This window comes from Gymnodraco acuticeps, unplaced genomic scaffold (genome assembly GCF_902827175.1).
Source record: "Gymnodraco acuticeps unplaced genomic scaffold, fGymAcu1.1, whole genome shotgun sequence".
NCBI lineage: Eukaryota > Metazoa > Chordata > Actinopteri > Perciformes > Bathydraconidae > Gymnodraco > Gymnodraco acuticeps.
Window position 1 is genome coordinate 3,855,670 of NW_022990274.1, and position 23,830 is coordinate 3,879,499.

General features: G+C 38.8%; 1 protein-coding gene across 1 annotated transcript in view; it reads right to left on the bottom strand.

Moving 5' to 3' along the window:
• LOC117549488 (anion exchange protein 3-like) overlaps window positions 1-23,830 on the bottom strand; it is a 121,055-nt gene that overhangs the window by 63,622 nt on the left and 33,603 nt on the right. Inside the window, 4 exon segments of the mRNA XM_034221453.1 lie at window positions 10,804-11,030; window positions 13,090-13,277; window positions 13,397-13,644; window positions 16,417-16,588. Coding sequence (XP_034077344.1) covers window positions 10,804-11,030; window positions 13,090-13,277; window positions 13,397-13,644; window positions 16,417-16,588 — 835 coding nt within the window.

The following is a 23,830-nucleotide window of genomic DNA, read 5'->3' on the forward strand; positions in this document are numbered from 1 at the left end:
TGCCCCTGGGTTATATAGGGTTACGTTTCGACATGGGTTTGGTGTATTTAAGGTCACGGTAAACATCTGGGGGACAGTTTAGAAACCAACATTTGCGTCCAGTTTGGAACAAACCTCTGTATGTATTTTATTACTAAGAAAACACAATATCTAATGGTTTACATGAGCAGCTGTAGGTAACTGAAGTGGAGGTGAGAGAGTGTGTGTTTAAAAAACTGCAGTCAGTGTTCCATTCTCCTGCGTCATGCCTTCCTCAGGGAAACACAAAGAAATGGAAATCAAGATGAAGTTAGGCTGTATTTCAGCTTGTAGTCCCCTGAGGGAAAGCTCTGACGGTAGTCCTTGTTTGACCTGCTGCAGCTGTGTCATGGTTTAGATTTTTGTTCTTTTATGTTTCCTGTTTTATTTGATAAACACATTGTCCCTGTGTTATGTCTCTTTGCACTTCCTTTCTCTCCTGGCCTAATTGGTTGCACCTGTTCCCCTGCAACCACCTGACCTCCTGAACACCTGCACCCATCCCCTCAGTTCAGACTCTATTTAAGTCTTGTGGTTCTGGTAAGTCAGATTCTTGTTTGTGGCATGCTCTTCTTTTCTGTTTTGCCTGGTTATACCTTAAATTAAAATCTTTATATTGAAAGTTCCTGTTGCCAGTAGGGTCCACACCTGCTCTGTGTACTTAACAAGCTGATTTGGATGAGTTGTGTTTCTCAACGTAGAGCAGGGCAAGGACAGGGCAAATTACTCTAGTTGAAAAGGACCTATTATTCTTTCCTCTGGAGCTGGTATCTGACCAGGGCCTTTAATAATAAGCAATCCATGCTTAAAAAACAAAGAAAAGCCTCATACAACCTTATTACTTTCATCGTTATAATCCAGCACCCCATAAAATGTTTAAAAATGTGTGTGCAGTGTCAACTGTTTCAGACAATTTGGATCAGTAGCCAAAAGAAAGAGCATCAATTAGGCGTTTTCCACATCTGCTTGGCTAACCTGCATTTCTGCCTTCACATGCACTGCTGCCTCCCTAATATTTACATGTTGAGAAGGTCACAACTAACTCTAGGAGTGGCACTGTATTTTGAATGGTACACGATTTGTTCTAGTACACATTTTCCTAATATTTTTTTACTGCTAGATTTTTTGTATTCCATCTGGAAATTATGGAAATAAAAAATGTAATTATCGTTGAACAGTAAAATTAGCTATTGCCTGTTCTGTTGGTATCAGAACCTTATTTTATAAAGACATACTTGTAGACAAACAAGCACAAAGTGAATCGGATGAAGCCAAATGCAAAGCACATAGTTTGTTTATTCTTGGGTTTTTTTATTTGAATAAATTGGTCAATAATATACTGTCTATTCTACTTTTCCTGATGTGTGGAATGAAGAGGTTTTTTTTGTATTATTTCCGTTTCCGTGCAGCAGTCACCCCTAGATCAGGGGTGGGGAACCTCCGGCCCCCGGGCCATATACGGCCCGCGAGACCATTTGATACGGCCCTCGAGGTAATTTATAAACACACGAAAAAATGTTAAAGAAATCTAGACCGCAAAATAATTTAAAAAGCGAGTGTCTGTTTTTTCTGGCCAAGGTCAGGGTCCTTGAACACAACACGAACCTAACGTGTCATCACGTGGTATATGTCTCGTATGACGGGTGCAGTTCTGCCGGAGAGCACCAGAACGCCGCTCCAACACTTCATAAATGTCAGGAGGGTAGCCATATTTTTTTAAAAGTAGCCTACCCATAAGGAGCCGTACACATGCCGCAGTTTTTGCGTGGCTGTGTCTTTAGTTTAAAGCCCAGTGGCGATCTGTTCATCCGACATACTGATCATACAGTCAATAACTTTGTTGTTATTAGCATCTGGTTAGCTAGCTATGCTAACGAATATAAGAAGCTTTTTCTACAACCAGTGAGGTAAAGGCACATCTTTATATGATCATTATAGTTATACAAAAATAAGAGAATAAAGGAAAAACAGGTATAAAATACTATATGACAGTAAAAAAAGTTGTTATTAATAAACAAGAATAGAGTTTAAAAGGGAAGTGATTTGTAAAATATCCATAAAGAAAAAGAAAATCTGCTTACAGTTCTGTTTCATATGGGTGTTGAGAGATGTATCCATAGATCTCTTAATGTTGTTCTCAAAGTGCACCAGATTGATGCTTTTAACTTCCCGGGGGTGCATGCCCCCGGACCCCCCTAGAGGAGGTTAGGTCCCCCCCCACTTAAATAATGTTCACATGGATAGGAAACTAAATACTTTCTGTTTTGGTGGTCATGCCACAACCGTGCACATGCATGCATATGCGAGTCATGGTAAGATATCTGGATTAAGAGGTTGCTTTTTCTTTGCACAGCATGAAAGAAAGGCCAAATGAATGGGCTGTGATTTTAGTTTTTTTAAGCAGAGGTTGAGTTCAATCATTTGTACGGCCCTCTGAGGATGTTGGAAAAATTGAAATGGCCCTTGAGAGGAAAAAGGTTCCCCACCCCTGCCCTAGATAGAAGGGAATAACTGACTTGAAATTGCTGTCACAGATATAGCTTTTAAAAGTCACCGTCAAATCTAACCAGAATTGTCACATGTTTTTCTTTAATATATCTGACTACGGTCAGATATATTAAAGAAAAACATGTGACAATTCTGTGGATGAATTTTTTTTTCTTTTGCAATGAGCTGAAAAAAAACACTTTGACTGTGCTCTGTGATGGGACTTAACATGGTCAATATGAGCATTCTCTTCATTGGTCTTGATTGTTAACTCGATATAAAGACACATGTTGTAGATCATTTTTGATTTAGCTGAATATAAGCCATCCCGTGTAACCAACCACCTCATTGCGATACAACTGATGGTTATGCATTTATAAAATCAGGCAAATCCCAAGAATTACCAAATCCCTTCAAAATAAAAACCTCAAAACAGAATTAATTTGCTTGCCAGGTACTATGTTGTCCTAGGATCTGATTTTTTGTTTTCCATGGCCTTGATTAAATCCAATTAGTGTTCAAATCTAATTTGCAACATATTTGTAATCAAATAAACCAAAATCTAGCTTGGGCTGGGATCTGACCAGGACATCCAGTTTAGACAGTAAATCATTAGTCTTTTAAAATTGTCACATAGTCTCCAAAGCTGCAGATAACTTTCAAAGTGAATTTCCCTCTAAAATGTTTTAAAATATTCTTATCAGGAAGTTATTATTATTTAAAGTAACACCTTTGACTGGTTTATGAGTATTTTCATCTGGTTTACATTTTTGATTTACATTTGTTTACGCTTGCTTAACACAGAGCAGGGATGGGCTTTTATTTGTAATGAATGAAGTAGCCTTGAGAAGCTATCTTGAAGCAGATATTAGCAGAGGTCAGATAAGCTCACTTATTTCTAACTCCTAACCTACAGTGTTTTATTTTTCATTCTTCTGGTCCTCAGACCCAACTGGCCAAGTAAGCATCACTTGAGTCAATTTATCAACCTTGGCTCATCTCCATCTCAAGACACTTAAGGCTTCATACCGGTTTTTTCTCCTAGCCTGATCTCCTAGCTTAATGTTCGGTCCAATACGAAGAAACTACATTGTCAATTCAGCCTCAAATGAAAAGTTCTGGGATAATAATTATTTCTGACATAAAATGTGGTTCTTATCAAAGTCCACAGGGGACCTTGGAGCAGTTGGGTCTACAAACTTGGAACTCCGACCAAAAACCCTAATCCTAGACCAAGTCATTTTGTATCTTAAACATAACCAAGTAGCGTTGCATTCATCTTTGTCAGGTGTAGTTTAGATCTATTGGAATATCATTTTGAAGAAACAATGGTTATTTTTTCAGAAGAGATTTACATTTGTTAGAACTATGAATTTACCTTTTTGATACAAGACTTCAAAGTTTTTTAAAACATGGCCTTAATTCCCCTGCTCTCACTTTGACGATCATTTTACTATTGGTGAAACAAAGTCAATAAAGGGTGTGGCTTCCTGGCCAACAGACACCCAAAACAGGTGACTATCTGATAATTGCACAGAGCTTGCTGTGGATAAACACGACTATGGTTCTACTACAGTCACAGTAGTGAATACAGAATGCAAATAATAACATGCAGTATTTTAGTTTAGGGCTGACTAAAACGATATGGCAGTTGCCTCGCCCTCAATCATAAGGCTTTACAGAGGGTGGTGAAAACTGCACAGCACATCACCAGGACGGAGCTGCCATCCATGGAGGACCTCTACTCCCAGCGACTCAGGAAGAAAGCCCTCAGGATTACAAAATACCCCCATCACCCCAGCCACAAACTGTGCCGTCTGGCAGGCGGTACCGCAGCATCAGGAATAAAACCACTAGACTCAGGGACAGTTTCATCCCACAGGCCATACGACTATTAAACACCTGAGCTTGCACTATTTTAATTTGTATTGTTGTTTTTTTAACATTTATTTTTCTATGTCTTGCACTGTTGAGGAACCTGCGATCTAAGTTTTTCATACATTACAAAATTACACCGTAGTTGTGTAAATGACAATACACCTTTGAATCTTGAGCTATTGGATATGTCTTTAGTTTAATAGCGACCGGTCGATCGCGAAGGTAGTGTGGGTACTGTAGATCACATGGCATTGAAAAAGAAAGAAAAGAAGAAAAAAAAGTTAGCCTATCATACATCCTTACTATTGCCACTTGATTGACGTACAGGTAAGCCAGTCTGAGATCTCATATTTTCTAACACACAGTTCACCACGCATGCGCTAGCACACACACACATAAACTTCATAACATTTGTACAAGTTGGAAACTAGCTCCATCACAGAACTTGTCATGATCCAAATAGTGATAAAAATAGAGAACACGTTGCTGGTCAATGAAATGTCTTTCCGCTCTAGCTGAGGCAAATGGGTGCCAGTAAATCAATGAGAGAGCAGGAAACAGCAGTAGTCCAACACTAGTCGATTCGCTCAATACCTTGGACAACTCTGTTCAGTCTGCGGACATGGATAAGCTTCATATTGCCATTAATTAAGCAATCGGCATGCTACATAATCAATGTAAACGAGTGAGATCCGGTCATCATGCTCATCCATGTGAATATCTCACTGCGTTATTATTGCATCAGATTTTCTTTGGTCTGAAGCTTGACGTAACTCTCACTTCTATCAAATTTTAATTAAATATAGCTCTTTGTTGAACGGTAAAAAATGAATGCATACAACTTACGTGGAGTCTCGGGCGATGACCCCAGATGAGTGTGGATTGACTCAAGCAAGTCATAGTCATCAAAATCCAAAACAAACTCTTCAAAGTCCCCTTCCACGTTTGGGACGCCGAAGCCCTTTAGGACACTGCACCGACGTTCTGGTTCTTTGTGGACGGCGACAAGTTTGTTATCAGAGGTCTCATGCCCCTGGTTCTTCTGTTCCTCCATATCTGTCATCTCCACGGCCGGTACCTCCCGCTATCCTCCTCTCTCCTAGTGGACACACTGCTCATCCAGGGCTCTCGACTCTTGAACGCCGTGGTTTGTACTGGGTCGCTGATCTGATGAGCCTGGGTATCGCAGCGACCACTAGCCTACCTCTGTTGTATTGCAAAACAACTTAAGGGTTAACTTTGCAAACCAACTACAACATCTGATGATTTTTAAAGATTTTTCCCTCAAGCAACCAAGAAAAAATAGCCTGTGTTCATGGAGTCAAAATTCTGAAAAGTAAAAAACAAGCACAAAAATGTGTCAGTCAGTCAAAATAATTACTCTTCCATCCAGAAAATACAAATCGCAATTATTTCCTTTGCATTGGACCCCGTGCTGTATCCACGTTGATAGTTGCGTAAATGGTAGCAACTTTCACTTAGCTTCAACTCCAAAAGGAAGTATTGATAAGGGATGGTCTACTTTGTGGGACTGAATAGTAGTGCCGCCCTTTTTGAATGATGTCCACTGCTCATTGATCTTGATGGCTGTTGGAAAACCAACATCTGAGTAAAAGGGTTGATGCCTTTTGTTTCCATCGTGTTGTCATCACTTTCCAACCATGTGATGTGCAGAAAGGTCAACTTTTGAACGTTGGCCTTTTCACCAAAATTGCATTCATCTGAATAGGCATAACCTAGAGTAAATGATAATAATAGAACACCTAGGAATCAAATCCAGGACTCTGCTTAGTGAGATATTGTGGTGTTAATGACCATACATTTTGAGTGAATCTGTATCTTGAAATGGACAATTTAAAAAATCCTGACAGAAGTCTGCATTCTCTGATTACCATTATAGTATTATATAGCAATTGACTATCCATACACCCTGGCATAGCATTAGATTTCCACCAAATATAACTTTGTGTAGTTCTGTAGAACATAAAACACCATAGCATTACATTTAATAACATTCCCAAATGTTGTTTCTGGCATAAAAGACTCGCCCTGGAAAGTGAGTGGAGATGTGCTTATGCATCAATATTACTCACATAATTTCCATCCCTAATAAAGATGCTCTTCATACCGTATCTCCAACTCATCTGACACTCACCTGCTAAATACTAAAATGCCTAAAATTATGGGATTCAATCAGCAGGTTTATTAACTAAGAGAATCTCTACACTGCAGGCCTTTTTTAGATCAGTCATAAACTGTACTTTTCATCATCCTTACAATACAGGATTTCTCTTTAAAAAAAAGGATTTCACTGAGATAAGATTAGGACTGAGACATAGACAGGGAGAAAACAATGTCATCGGTATATAACTAACTAAAATGTTGACTAAACACTTCTTTTAACTGTAAGGGAAATTGAGGATTAAAGACATTGAGCATAGCGTTAGTTCAGGCAGGCCACGGATTCAAGCTTGGCTGTCAAACTCTTCTCTTATTTCCAGCTTATTATTAAAAGAGGTAGGTGATAATTTATTCATCCCAAAATTGGGAAATCATTTTTCAACAAGCTGCAGTGTCAAGCATTACACAAGTAGAAATATTTGAAAGACACACAAAAAAATGTTTCATAGTATATACAAATTCACATATCAATAAACAGTCTCACTAGGCTAATGGAATATATAGAAATAAACAGACACATAATGGGATTGGATTAAACACAAATCATAATGTGCAAAGCAGCCGATTCACACTCTGCATCTGATCAAACAAGGGTGCATATGTAGGCTGCTTAGCATCACTGCTTCTTCCGCTGCTATCCCTAACACCCACATTCACCCCTGCTCGGCCTTTTTTCATGCTGTATCTGACTTATCAAATGTAATTTCTGTTGTCAGAGGGTGGGGGGGCTTCTGGTGCTCTCTACGCATTTCGCAGAACAGATCCGTACCGGCAAACATTACTCTCTGAAATACAGCTGTGTTAAACATGGTCTGTCAATGCAAGGCACAGCTCTCTACAAATCCAATAGCTGATTTTGAATGACTCTGGGTGCCCCTGCCCCATTTGCTGTTTCCAGGTTTGTGAGCAGTCAATGATTACTCTGTTGTAGTGAAGCAGGAAACGCCAGAGGCAGGGTGGCAGCTGAAGGGGAATCGATGGGAGTCAATGCCCTGGACACTGGAAGAGAGGATTCTGCCCTGGATACGTGAGAGGTGTGGGACATTTTCAATAGCTATTACTGTCATTGTAAGTATGACTATTCACAGAGAATCAGAGTATATATCGAGATTTCTCTGTCCTCCATCTTTCGTGTTATTTGGTTGGATGCTTGTTGCTATCAGTGCATGTGGGGGCTGGGTAGATTGGTGTCAGGAGACAGAATGTGTGGGACGCCCACAGTGGAGCCAAGTTACAGGCAGCAGTGAGAAACATGTCACTGGTCAGCACCAGATCAGCAGGGGAGGAAATACAGGCTTTACAGGATCCACTATTTCAAACAGGCAAGCCAATGTTACTATACCAGAGTCCTGAATAAAACAGGCTTTTAGGTAAACCTATTCTAGAGTACACACTTTTTGTCAAAATCCAGGTAAAGGATATTTTGAATAATGATGTGAACACAGGTTTTTTTCAGATGTTTACAATTCCTTCTCTTGCAATACACACACACACACACACACACACACACACACACACACACTTCTTGTGCTTATGTACCTTCCAGACAAAACAATTTACTCTAAGTTACGGGAACCTCTCACTTTCTCACGCTGTATGATACAATGCATCATACATTCTCACAGGTGCGAGCTCTGTGCCCCTTGAGAAAGAAAAACCTCTCACTTTCTCGCGCTAAATGCGCCTCCATTACTATCTCTCAAGCAGTTATATTTGTGCCTTGCTCACATTTGACTCAGTGACACAATGAGTAGGCAACCGATTAGGCAATTTTCTGTCAGAGAGGCTCGGGACAAATGTTTTAAACCAGATAAGGAGGAGATTGAACCAGACATAGAGGACGATGTCTCAGAAATGGAAGACAACAGCGATCCAGACTATGAGCCTGACCAACAGTCAACAGACCAGGACGAGGCCACTGAGGGAGAGGCCCCTGAGGGAGAGGCCCCTGAATATATGTATTTTTCTCTAAATGTTCACTGAGGAAAACAGTGTCAGTGTCTTATTTTATATTCATCACAGTGAATGCTGAACTTGATGGGCCCACCGGTGGGTCCGGACCATATACTGTAGTTGAAAGTACACCATGAAAGTCTGGCTTGCTTGTATCAAATCAATACATCCCATACATCATCGGAACGGGAAGAATTTCAGCTACAACACCAACTAAAGCATTCCCATCTCCAGTAAACACGGCCTACATGGCAAGCATTTCTATAATATACAGTAATGTATAGTAAGCACTATCTTTGAACTTACTGCAATATTATAACATTCACCCCTGGTGTCATTCTGTCTGTCATCCCTTGATTCCACTTGCTTTGACTGTTCAAATGAGATGTCAACCATCAAAATTGGATAAGGGGTTCCAGAGATATCACCGTGCAAAACACACCGGTCAATTTTGACCGTAAAATAGAATGGGAAGGGGGGTGTGACCTAACGCAAGAGAAGGGTTAAGAAATGCAAATGACCTACTTTAGCTCTGGTAAGGTTTGTTGTATTCACTTTGTGTTACCCATTGTACGAGAAAGTGTTCTGTGTTAATAATGTCCTGTTTAAGACATTGGAATAGATAATGCACAGTATGCACAAAAAACACAAACTTTAAAAGTCTGTTTTTATAAGTTCTTAATTAAGGAAAAAACTGTTTCTACCAGCTAAAGCTATTTCCTGTTTTGGAGACAAAGATGCTGAGTCATAATCAGTCATGGAAAAGGATTAACCAAAAACTCCAACTATGTATTTTTAAAAATACATTTACCAATATTCATGTGTCATTGACTGACATTTAAAAAGACAAACGTTTAAACTTACATTAAATCAGCCAGAATTTATAAAAAACTATTAATGTGTTCTACAGGCAGGCGTATTTTTTGCTGCCAGTAGAGGCTGCTGAACGCTTTATAAAAATCATGAATCCAGCCTTAAAACCAAACTGCACTATTCTGAGAGAGACTGTGTGATGTTGTTACTATAACGGAAAAATAAGACTGTAACTAAGCATTTATATTGTAATCAAAGCAGTGGGATTCTGTCTTCCACAATACAAAGTCAAGATAATGGCACCCTCTCCATTAGGTAGACCGACAAAGTACTTTCTGTGCTGTCAGTGGATCCAAAGAGCCACAAGTGTGAAGTCATTTATATTCAGATCAATGCCAACTCAAATTGCTAGGTCCTTTCTTTCTTTCTTCGTCAGAAGATACATAAAACACAATTTATTTTATTCATACCTCACATTTACTCATTTACCTACTTACATATAAGGCTAACCTCCATTTATTTTACTAACACTACACTACTAACATTAAGCTATACCTTTAAATCTTAAATATTTGCCATTCTCCCTTTAAGATGGTATCCTAATTTCAGTGTAGCATTAACCAAGAGAAATACTTACCGACTAGCAACCAATTCAATTGAGGACCAATTCATTAATAACACAAATACTTAGAGAAACAGGATGTCAGCCAATGAGATGTGGGAAAGTAAATCAACAGTAGGCTGGCTTAACACAATGAGAACATTGAGAATGTTTAATGAATGACTTCTTAAACTGCTATAGGGACTTGGTAATGTTATCATAAATACCCTAGCAGCAACAGCAGGTGTGATCACGAAGGTCTGATGGAAGAGGAAGAGCACAGTGGCGTTAGAAAAAGCTACCTTGCAAACTTCCCCCACACAGTTGTCGTGGCGTGGGTGAAAAGTAGAACTAGTCATCTCAGAGAGTACATTTAGCATGAGTTGAAATCACCTTCCACTTCCACACTCAAAAGCCTTGATTTCTTGATAGCAATAAGAAAATAAAAAGGTAGTTTTTCAGTAAACTGGTAACAGTAAAGTGACCTAGAGAGTCAGAATTAAATGTACTTCCACATAGCAACTGACTCAGATGTAATCCTACATTATATGTGCAGACTATCATACAGTAAATCCCCAAAAAACAACATATTTGTTTGTCAAATACACCACCAATAAAGCGGAGCAGAAAGGAGTTATACAACCCGGAAATTAGTTAGCATTTCGGCACTTCTGGTTTGCTCATCTTGAAGTCAATGTTCAATGGGAAGATGTCATGCTATGATGCACTGAAGCTTGATATAATCCAGTCTGTGACACAAAACACACCAATTGTCTTGGTGATGTGGCTATTTATCCAACTATATGATAATGTGAGTAGTGCAAAAAGATAGTATAGCTTAAATTAAAGCCTTCATTTATGATGCTTCTTACTTTTCATGTCATCCAGGTCGGCGCTGGCCAACATCTGGGCCTCGGCCTCGTCAGTGGGCACCTGCTGGTAGACAGCGGTCTCCAGAGCGGTCATGCTGCCGATGCAGATCCGCTCCCGCAGGTCATAGTTGCTCCGCTGGGCGCCGGCCAGCCGATGGTGGATGGGCCTCCTACGGAACCAGGCACGATTTTTGGTTGAACTTGAGGGGTCTGATCCTGAGCGAGCACTGACACAAAGAAAAACGTTGATTAAAGATGATCAAATGTTGCCATAATTATATAGAGGTAGGTTATCCTTTTTAATATTTGTATGAACAGACCAAAACTGAAATCTTTGAATCTAAGACACCTTCCACAAATGCAAAAAAGATATGGATGCTAATAATGATTTTGCAAATAAACGGATCTCAGCGAAAAAATAATTGTGGCCATTTTTCAAAAGCCCATGATGGCCTCCCTTTGACATGGTTTTCTTTATTTCAAAATGAGAGCATGCAGTCTGGTCACTATTTATAAATGATTACTGCCAACCTGAACTAACCTTAACCCATTCAGTTGATTGTTTGTGATGTACACATTACACATTCAGACACGGATTGATGATCTGTTCATACTTTGACACAAATGTACCTCTAAAGAATAACATACTTATTGAATGAAATACAAAAATAATGAGGTACAATGCTTTCAAATGTGGATATTGAAATATAAATAACTCACTATAAATTCAACAGTGCTGCTGACTGACATGCTTATTAGTATTTGGGTTGCATTGTGGTCTCTTCACCAGCAGAGGGCTTCACAACACAGCGTTAGGACCATAGGGCTCTATTCACTAACCCACTGAGTCATCCCCTCTCACAGCAACACTCTCTCACATGGCACAGGCATGGTGGGGTCTCTGTGCTTTCATATAACCATCAAAGCCTTAAGAACTGTATATATGGGTCTTAGGGTTGATTTTATTTCATGTCTTGAACAAGATACTAATGTAAAGTTAATTTAGAGCAGAAACAACTCTTCCTGTCTGCTGTATTCTGTTTTCAAAGAAGCTCCGTCCAGGTTAAAAGTGTTACAGATACATTTGATGCAAGGGGTCAGCTCCAAATTTAGAAACATTTGAATATTAATTAAATAATTTTAATCCAGCTGGTGTCCTCTATTATATGATCAGCAATATGCTCATTTCATGCCTGGCAGTTGGGCGCTATATTTGGAAAGTGGTACAACACAAACGTTTGTGTGTTAGTTTAACTAGTCGACAGTAAACCAGTCCACCAGGTATATTAAACTGCAGGTAACCATAGCAACATACTGCCGAGTAATGTGCAATTCATTTTACGAAACCAGTAAACACTCCCTGGCGAAATGGACGAAGAGTAATAAAAGGATAAACTAACAACAAACCTTTAAAGCTGCATAATTATAGTTGTATATCATCCAATAACAATGGATTCAAAGACGGTGTTTACTGTGCTCATAGTAACAAACCAACAGATAATTAAAACCCAACTCTACGGAGCGTTTTGGCATCTTCAAGCTGAATTGTTTTAGTTTTATGGCCCACAGTTTCATTTCATTCTCATTTCTCTAATCAAATTGTTTCCAGCCACAGCTAGCAGCTTAGCAGCTGTTCACAGGGGAAACGGCCTGATGAACCTACTGTACGCTGCTAACCCAACCCCAGAGGAACGATAGACAAAGTTAGATAATAGCTTTTGAACAAAGTGCACCAATGGGCTGCGAATGAGCCACATATTGGATGAACATATAACAACGTATACAACACGGTAGCAGCAGAAAACTGACAAATGATCATGTTGTAAAATTCTTCCGACAAAAGCTATAAAAAATAACTGCCTAATTACTGTATACATTCAGAATTTACATTAGTATTCATCTTCAGCTCTGCTCCACTGAATCCAATATCTTGCTCTCTAGTAGCATAATGCTAAGTTACCATCAAATGCTAGCTTGGTTAGCAATGTTCATGTGTAGGCTATGTCTTTTCAATTTTTAACGGTGATATTCATTTGGAAAGCAAAAATCAGGTTCAAAAGAAGGACGATTCGGGTCGGGTCATTTTTTTCATTGACTTCTAAACAATTTAGAATTAGCAACAAGTTGAGTGGCCCCTATTGGCCATTCAAAATAATGCAGCTTTAAGACATTCCCGCATTAGCTTAATTGATCAGGTTCCCACTTGGTACTACCTTTACTGCGATCATGAGCCCATGCAGACAACAGTTTTCAGAACAAACAGAACCTGATTGTATAACAGCCTACCTGTTGCGAGCTCCTTCCTCTCCATGCACCTCCTCCTTCTGTTGAAGAACAGTAATTCCTCCATTATGAACCTCCCCCTTAATCACAGCAGGGGCAGCTTTCCTTGATAATAGATGTTCTTCATTTTCTGTGTGGAAGGTATTGGGCGGATGGGGTTCCTCCAAGTCATCTTGGCTCCCCAAACTAAACTGAGAGGAAGAGGAAGATCAGTGAGAGGGGAGGAACGTGCTTGGACATACCTAGTTCAAGCGGGGAGTTGAGAAACTTTACATTGTACAGGTCACATGGTTCCTCAGTCCTATTTTACCTGTGGTTGGATATCCGGTCTCTCTTTGGAGGCGGACCCTGCCTGTCTGTCCGTCTCAGAATCGGCCTCTTCCTCATCTACCTCTTGGATGGTGGGCGTTTCTTCGGAGGGGGGGAGAGAGGTCCTTCTTTTTTTCCGTTTCTTTTTGTGCCGTCTTTCCATGCTGTGCACCCTCTTGCGTAAACGTTGGGCCAGGGGTAGGTGGGTGGATAAGGGGTGGTGCGTATGGGGAAATGTGTGTCTGTGATCTGTCAAAATGAAGAATCAGATAAAAATACATCACAGTAAATGTTAAGTCTACTGGATTTGTAGAGGTACTTGTACTTTGCTTGAGTATTTCAATGTTTTGCTTCTTCTACTCCACTACAATTCAGAGGTAAATGGTGTACCTTTACTCCACTACATATATTGAATACCTTTAGTAACTTTGCAGATCTGGATTAAGGATGGGAAATAGAATCAACAAAAAACAAATTGATAACAATCAATGCATCAATAATTATAATCAAAACATATCATACATATTATTCTGAAATGAACCAATCTGCACAATGACTACTTTTACTTTAGTTACTTTGAGTATATTTTGATGCTAATACCTTGATGCTAATGCTGGGCTTTTATTTGTAACAGAGTATTTCTATACTCTGGTACTTCTTCTTTTACTCAAGTACAAGATCTGAGTACTTCTCCAACCGCTGGTCTGGATGTAACAAAAGAAAATAACTTACACCCAGGAGACCGGAATTTACATCTCATGTGAAACCAATAGTCAAGTTGTGTATAGTTTTGTGCATAACTTAAACTAAGTAGAATTGTATAGTATAGTATAATTGTCTAATATCTAGTCAGAATATGTCTTTACAATTGATATAAGACATAATAACTTAAGAAGTAACAATGCAGTGAGATATACGGTCTTGTTTTTAGACAATGCATCTTAAGTATCTTCAAGACTCTTCAAAACATCTTAGTTGTATCTCAGATGAAACTATTTCTTTCAAGCTGCTGTGATATTTGTAAAAGATGGATCATCTTCTTCTAAGAAATAAATTGTATTAATCTTATTTTTATTTTGTAACAACATTTCCTGATTCTGGTAAATATAGTTCAAAATATGTTTTCCAAGCTAATTACAAGATCTAATTTAACTAAATATCCCATCAAGACTCAGCACGTGTTCACTACACAGCTATTACAAGCAGAACACCTTGTTTTTATTATTATTTTACTTGATTTTGGAGCAACATTTTTTTAGAACATAATGAGCTTAACCACATAACAAACATATATTAATTTTAAACCAAATCATAATCTTTGCCTAACCCTAGGAGGTTTATGTTGTTATGTTGCCTTAACCACACCAGAGGCCTGTACGAAGCAGGATTTTCGCTTAGCCGGCTAACTTCAGGGAAAACTCGGGGTTTCCGGTCCTACGACGCTGGTTCTCTTTTTAGCGGGCTAGATCTCCATGGTAACTTATGCTGAGCCGCTAACCTGCTCCGGAGCAGGTTAGGTTGCAGGCTAAGAGATCAACTCAGTGAAAGCACCGCCTGCTGACCAATCAGAGCTCAGTGTGCGGAGTTTAAAGCGATCAAGTCATATTACAGGAGAAAGGAAATACAGAAAAACTGCCGTTGCAGGAAAGAAGGCCGGCAAAAATCACCGACTGTATGAACGTGAACATTAATAGAATATCACCTCCATCTTCAGAGCAATCTGACTATTATAACATTAGTGTTAAGAAAGCTTAATTAAATATCTGCCACAACATAAGTAACCGGATCAAAGTAACATTACGTAGCCTACAGTCCGCGGCACTGTGAGTGCAGACGTCGATGTGTCCCATTATCATTCATATCACATCATAATGTAGGCCTATCATATATTTCCTTATCCGAGTCAGCTGAGCCGTATCTGGCCGTACAACACTCACAGTGTCACATACTGTAAGCAGAAGTATTATTTTACACATTAAGTTGACGAAACACTCGAGTCAAATGTAATTAAAGTCAGATCGTGTGTTAGACGGGGCAGTGATATCATAAACCTGTTAATGTACGCATTCAAACACTTTTTCTTTTGCCAGCTGTATTCACCTTGCAGGTGCAGCTCTGTGGCTTTTATCCTGGATAAAGTGTTTAAGTCATGGATGTTTAAAGTTTAACGTCTTCATATTTGACTAATATTATTGTTCACTTTTCATTCAGGAAGTATGACGCTGCGCTGTCAGTACGCTTCTCCATGTTTGTGATTGGTCGAATGCTCCAAATACCACCACTTTCATGTGAACGCGCACCTAACTAGATAGGACACGGCTGGCTTGAGCGATCCACTTGATAACCAGCGTCGTAGTACAGTTTAGCGAGAGCGCGTATGTTTTGGATTAGGCCAACCGGCTAACTCAAACATATCCAGGTTAGGTTGAACCGGCTTCGTAGTACAGGCCTCCGGTTTTTCCCTGTCAACACAGAGGTTTATTTAGAACAGACGTATTTTATGAGATGGGAGTTAGACTGCGTTAGTGTTTTGCTTTTTAAAACATGTGACATCTAGCTGAACAAAGTATGGGAGAAGTATATATTTCTATGAACAGCCGGCACATAATTGTTTTTTTGTACTTCTGATATGAAACACAGTTGACACTGCAAATTGTAATGATCTCTCCTGAGGATGACAGCAGCATTATCAGGGGAGGTTATTATTCGGAGCTTTATCTCACAGCCTGTCACTCATCTTCTGGTTTCCCACCAAACCCTGTGGATATGAGATGTAAACAGGCTGAAACATCTGTAGAAAATATGAAATATAAAATAAATATACAATATAAAAAATGTGAGGGCAAATATTACTAACAAATATATTGGAAGGAAATCATTCTTACGCAGGTAGCTTGCTTTCTGATTGTAATGTGGATTAACACTCATCACTGGGTTACAGAGCACTTGATGAGTTATTGTGCAGTTGTAGGTATAATGAGTATATAGTATTTGTACACAGTACATGGTCGCTCTGCTTACATTCAAAGTCTTTCTCTGTGTAGTTCCGGCCCACCCTGTCTCCGCTGGTGGAAGCAGAGTCACTGAGGATGTCTGCAAAGCGCTCCACAGACAGAGCTTTCTCCCAGTTCTCCTCCTCCTCTTCCTCCAGTTCCTCCACTGATCCTTCATCATCTTCCACCTCCACCTTCACCTGGAGGATGGAGACAAAGAGAAAATACAGCTAAAAAAGGAAGACAAGAATACAGGAAGAATTATAAGAGTAAAAGGTGGTCTATTAAAGGGGCCCTACCATGCTTTATGTGTTTTTTCCCTTTCCTGTAGTGTTTATATAGGTTTCTGTGCATGTAAATGGTCTGCAAAGGCTACAATCTCTGTGTGCCCTCCAGAGGGAGTTTCTCTCCCACACACTCCCCCCGACTGAAATGGCTCCATTGAACTTGTTTGTTTGCATCTGTAACATAGTGACAACACTATATAACATTTTGACTTATATTTGGTAGCGCTCCAACACCTTGTATGTGATAGGCCAACCCTGTCTCCTAAAAATTACGTTCCCACAGAACTAAACTGCATTCTCAATTACGTTTAGCTAGAAACGTATTTTCTCCCACGTTACGTTTGTTATGAACGTATCTCAAATACGTTTATTTTCTACATATCTTCTAGAAACATATCTTCTCCCACGTTACGTTCGTTATGAACGTATCTTAAATACGTTTATTTTCTACATATCTTCTTGAAACGTATTTTCTCCCACGTTACGTTCGTTATGAACGTATCTTAAATACGTTTATTTTTTACATATCTTCTAGAAACATATCTTCTCCCACGTTACGTTCGTTATGAACGTATCTTAAATACGTTTATTTTCTACATATCTTCTAGAAACGTATTTTCTCCCACGTTACGTTCGTTATGAACGTATCTTAAATACGTTTATTTTCTACATATCTTTGCCATTTATTGCCTTGCTTATAATAATGATAATAGTCATTTATAAATATCATTTTAGAGCACACATTTGAAATCGAGAATCGGGCTCGATATATGGTTAAATTAAAATCAGTAGGCGAGGCTGTAATTTCGGCAGCTGTTACTCTCATGAGCGAGGCAGAAAATAATAGTTTTAACATGACAAAAAGCTGCTGTGTCGTTTATTGCACCTCAAAGATTAAAACAAATCCAGAGTTACTTGTTTCTGTACTTCCTCTAAGAAGAAAGGACAGTAAAAGAAGAGCTCTGTGGCTTCAGGCTTGATCGCCGTTCAAATGACAGCGTTGGTTTCCCCAAAAGTGGGCGGGGCTGTAAAGTGACGTTTTACTATCATCTATTATTCAAAACCATTCTATTTATTCTAACGTAAATTACATGCCAGTGTTTTATCTTTTTATTTATTTGTTTTTATTTTAAATCGTATAATGTCGGACTTTTTTCCCGTCTGTGAGGAAAATAAATGGGGTTTAGAGCCTCAAAATACTGAAATCTGTATTTTTTTAAATCTTTTCCTTCTAATTTGTTATTCTTTTCTAAATAACACACTGTTATTTACTCAACCATAACACACAATTATCCTTGTTTTTATTTATTCGTTTAATTCTATAATCTTGGGCTTTTTAGCCGTAAATAAAGTCACCGGAAACAGACGGGACATTTCGAGCGATACACACCACAAACCCACCGAACTGATTACCCAAGATCCTCAGCTTGAAGCTCGTTGATTGGATGTTTTAGCCGCAATAAACGCTGGGATATGGTGTTAATAAGTTGTGATATCCGAAAACGAAAAATAAAATAATACCTAATTCAGAGTGTTCTTGCTTTTCTCTTTGGAAGTCATCACATAACGGCATTGTAATACACGGTTCGGCTGCATTAAATATTATACATCTGCCGTAGTTCTTTATTTATAGAGCCCTGATGAGAAGACTTCTAGACAAACATGAGGAACTGCCGCCAAAACTGAATACTTGATGTGGATCATAAATATATCAACAATTAAACAACATCTTCAATTTCTTTTCACAAAATACGTCTCCTTGCAGTATCAATAGTAATTCGGGTGACTTTTATATTTGATCCAATTGGTAGATAATAGGTTATATTTACACCATAACGGTGCACAGCTGATAGAAAAGGACTTGTAGTTTTTAAAGATATTACTGATTTTCTTTGAATATAAGAATGTAAATACTGAGTTGAGAGAATAGTCAGGGGATTTGGGTGATGGGAGACACATCTATGGATTCAGAATTTCAATAGCGTACCATTAAATGACGGATATACCTTTCTGTCTGTGATGTTTTACAAATCAGATATTAATGTGTAGAAGTAAAACATGTGAAATAATATAGCAATATCCTGTAAAATTATGTAAAAACATGAATAAAACTACACATCTTCAGATGTTATACATACATAAGTATTCTACACTAATAATACAAAGTTATTATTAGTATGCTGTGTGTACCTTGTGTGCACCGCCTAGTGGTTAAAGCACGTTATTGAATTATTTTTGTTGAATAATGTTATTTGATGAAACAATATTAAGAGTACATACTTTCATAGGGGGAAAGTAGAAGGTCAATGATAGAAATATAGAATATAAAAAGTCAAGAAGATACTATAAGTGATCTCTATAATAAAACAGTTTAGTGCCGGATGTACAAAGATATTAATATGAGGATGTGCAAAACAGAAAAACGAATTAACCTTTATTAACACATTAAAGAATACTTTAGGTTAAGGTCTTATTTTAAACAAGAAAAAAGCTTTGGGGGTATCTATCTACCGATGAATATTAAGCCTGACAAAGTACTTAACGTCTAATATATTGCTTTCCTGCCATGTTAACTATGTTGAAGCACTTCTTTTAACTGATATTATACACATTAATTATACTCTTATGTATGTAGATAGAATAAGAAATGTGCAGAATATGACAGTTTAATGGTGGAGGTACACACATATTGATAGATGTCTTGTAATGCGCTGTTGAGGAACCTGCAACCCAAGTTGTGTATATGATCAATAAACCTTAGAAAATCTTAAAATCTTGAAAGGGATGTGCAAAATAGCCATTATACAGTTTTTAATTAACTATTAGTAGAGAATAACGAGTAATGAATATACTTTATAGAGATCTGCAGATAAATGTTTCGTCTTCTCAAGCACCACCTATCAAATATCTCTCCTGATTGTTGGCACTTGACAATCACCTTACCTGAATTTTACTCAGGTGTAACTAAAGTCTGCTTTAAGGGTTGTTTATATTTCACATCATTAATCAGAATCTGCAAAGTAACTAAACTAAATGTAGTGGAGTAAAAATACCAGGTTAACCTCTAATAATAATAATAATAATAATTTAAATTTATATAGCGCCTTTCACGAAACCCAAGGACGCTTTACAATGGGAAGTAACAAAACAAAAAGTAATAATAAAGATACATAGGCTGAAGAAAACAAAAACAGGAACAGGTTGCTGAGTACTGTATATTAGTTGAGGCCAAAGGCCTGAGTGAACAGATGGTGTTTGAGGTGTTTTTTGAAGGTGTCCAGAGTGTCTGCATTCCTGATTGCACAGGGGAGAGAATTCCAGAGGGTGGGGGCTGCGACACTGAAGGCTCTGTTGCCAAATGTTTTCAGCTTGGAGCGCTGGATGGAGAGCAGCCCTTTGTCAGAGGACCGCAGGTGACGAGAGGGGGTGTAGTGGAGTAGAATTGTAGTGGAGTAGAATTACAAAGTAAGCTGTCGTGTGGGTATATATTAATGCTGCCCATTATGGATATAAGCGATTTTTACCCATTTAGTAATTACATGTTTTAAATGTGTACACACCAATGTGTTTCCTATCGCCTAAACCTCCAGGGCTGTACACAGTTTAATACTGGCAACTTCTAATTTTGGGAAAAACGTCTTTTAAAACTACAATTCCCAGTAGATACGTGCCATAGAGAACATGTTGCGAAACACAATAGCCAGCATGTGTATTTCTCGGGGGGCGTTCGAGTCCAGTTTTGAATAGTCTGCCGTGGTTTCGTTCCATTTCAAAGAGCTTGACGCTCGGCGTAACCTTGGCGCACTGCCACTCCAACATCACGGGGTTTGTCAACGGGACTGTAGTCCCAAACGATAGCTGGGGATTATGGGTAGTGTAGTGTCTTCGGCCATCCTAAATCTCGAAATGTCCCGTCTGTTTCTGGTGACTTTATTTACGGCTAAAAAGCCCAAGATTATAGAATTAAACAAATAAATAAAAACAAGGATAATTGTGTGTTATTGTTGAGTAAATAACAGTGTGTTATTTAGAAAAGAATAACAAATTAGAAGGAAAATATTTTAAAAAATACAGATTTCAGTATTTTGAGGCTCTAAACCCCATTTATTTTCCTCACAGACGTTTATACGATTTAAAATAAAAACAAATAAATAAAAAGATAAAACACTGGCATGTAATTTACGTTAGAATAAATAGAATGGTTTTGAATAATAGATGATAGTAAAATCTACGTCACTTTACAGCCCCGCCCACTTTTGGGGAAACCAACGCTGTAATTTGAACGGCGATCAAGCCTGAAGCCACAGAGCTCTTCTTTTACTGTCTTTTCTTCTTAGAGGAAGTACAGAAACACGTAACTCTGGATTTGTTTTAATGTTTGAGGTAAACGACACAGCAGCTTTTTGTCATGTTAAAACTATTATTTTCTGCCTCGCTCATGAGAGTAACAGCTGGCGAAATTACAGCCTCGCCTACTGATTTTAATGTAACCATATATCGAGCCTGATTCTCGATTTCAAAGGTGTGCTCTAAAATGATATTTATAAATGACTATTATCATTATTATAAGCAAGACAATAAATTGCAAAGATATGTAGAAAATAAACGTATTTAAGATACGTTCATAAGGAACGTAACGTGGGAGAAAATATGTTTCTAGAAGATATGTAGAAAATAAACGTATTTTAGATACGTTCATAACGAACGTAACGTGGGAGTAAATACGTTTCAAGCTAAACGTAATTCAGAATGTAGTTTAGTTCTGTGGGAACGTAATTTTTAGGAGACAGGGTTGGATAGGCTAAGGGGGGGGATATCTCTAAGTGGTTGACCAATCATAACAGAGCCGGCCAGCTAACCAATCAGAGCAGACTGGGCTCTGGTTTCAGACAGAGGGTGAAAAGAGGTGCTGCAGCACAGGCAGTATGAGAGAAACAAGGAGCTTTTTGAACATTAAAGCATGGAGACATGTCACAGTAGAGACACTACATACAAATATGAACCTGAACATGAGCGTAATATGTCGCCTTTAAAAGGTGAATTATTTAAAGAGAGTGCTTTGAAGGTACAGTAGTACTAATCAAGATGAATATAAAACAAATAAATGAGGGGAGTTCCATCACTTATTCTAAAATATGTTTGCATTATTTGAAATACACTGCATGCAAGTAGTTTAAAAGTGTGGATTTGGGATGGCAAAAACACTAAACGGGTGCCTGTATTGTGCCACAACCCAACACAGATGGCCATGATCCTGTTTTTTGCTTTTGTTTCTCATAGAAAAACCTCAACTGTATTGTGCAGTAATTCTGTTTCAGCACAACAGGCACATAGTGTTTGTACATCCTTCACTTCATGTATAGAGGACAATAAATCAATACAACAAAGTGCTAAGCAGCAAATAGCTAATGCACTTGACAGGCCCTAGAGACGGAGGCTGAAGAGGAGGGAGCTCCTTCCAGAGCCGCTTGGGGCTTCTGGTAGGTCAAATCAGCGGGACAGGCCTCTCCCTCTGCTTCAGATTGGTGCTGGCAAGGTAAGCGCTCTGGCTCTGTGCTGTCCGATTTCTCTGAGCCAGGGCTCCATTACCCCCTAATTACCAGTGGGATGAAGGGATGGGATGCGTTTTAATGATCGGAGCTACCTATCCACACAAAGCCGAGGCAGATGAAGCCAGACAGAATACAAAAGGGAGAATTTTAAATTGAGTGAGCAGTAAAAGCCTTGTTTTCACTCGACAGACAGCTCAATTTTACTGAAGGTGTTCTATATTCCCGAGATCCAGTTTAATTTCAACATCTCTTAACATCCTCCCCACATTACTTTGCTCTGGTAATCCCTGTGTTTCAGTGTAAGACTAGGAATTGAATAGTCCTAATGTAATGCATAAGGGAATATTTCCGTGAGCTGTGGCAGGTATTACAGTCAAGGGATTTGTTCTAAACCTGCTTTTGGTTTTCACTAGCTCTATTGGTGCAAATGACTCTTTCATGTCTGCTTTGAAGTCAGCGGGGGTGCAGGGACACAGGAGGAGGTCAACCCAAGCCCAGGTGGCCGAGGTACTGTGTCAGTAAGATTAGGAGGATAGACAATGAAAACAACGATTCAAATATAGTACAGTTATCTATAGTAGCAGCAAAGGGAAATACAATATTTAGCTATGGTAACACGGTTTGGTTGCTAACAAAATCAAATGTCCCCTGCGATAAATAAAGTATTCTGATAATGTTTTTGTTTCTTTGTGTATCAACCTAATTCAAACAGGGTCTTTTTCAGCGCTGCCTTTGGTTTAAACACCAGAGAGTACATGTTGAAACCCCATGTCGTCAGCCCACTTCCTCAAATTGATTGGACTCATTCCCTTATGTCCTGGAGGTGAAGATGAGTTAACAGAGGAGAAATAATTTTATTTTCTGCTTCACAGTGTTTTTAAAGCCACCTTGTGAATTGTTGGGGGGGTTAATCTCTCAGTAAACTTTTACCTGACGAGTTTATGGTCTCAATTGCTCCGGACTTTTTCAATACAGCATGATATTGATTTTGTAAATGATGGTCCAATTACAGTATAGTAGACATTAAAGGTCACCTATTGTGTAAAATGCACTTGTTGATGTCTTATATGTGTCAGTAACCCAGTGTGTAAGGAGACCCACAAAGTTTCAGAAAATACAACCCTCTCTCTTTTCCTCCTTACCCACATCTCTAAAAACGGGGATACAACTGAGCTGATCCAGATTTGCTGCTGTCATGACGACATTACTAAAATGTGGGCTGGTTCTACATTGACTCCTGGCAACGTTCCACCCACGTCCCAACCTATCGTCCCCATGTACAGTCGCTAGCTGAATCCCCACCCTCAGCTATGTTTCGGTGTATTCAGCAGGATGTCTAAGGGAGGGACTTAGAGTAAAGTTGTTTACATATATATTATATATATATAATGGAACTGTTCTCGCGATAAACACTGAATAAAGAACATGTCAAGCTATGTGCTGTATCAGAAACAAGGCACAACCTGTTTTGGAAATAATATGGTCTGTGTTTACATTAGCAAGCATCGCTAACACTCAGAGCTAACCTGTACTGGAGAGAGTATGTGTAAAGAATCTGGATATAAAAGGTACTGTCCTTGTGGTAAACCCATGTGAGAGAAAG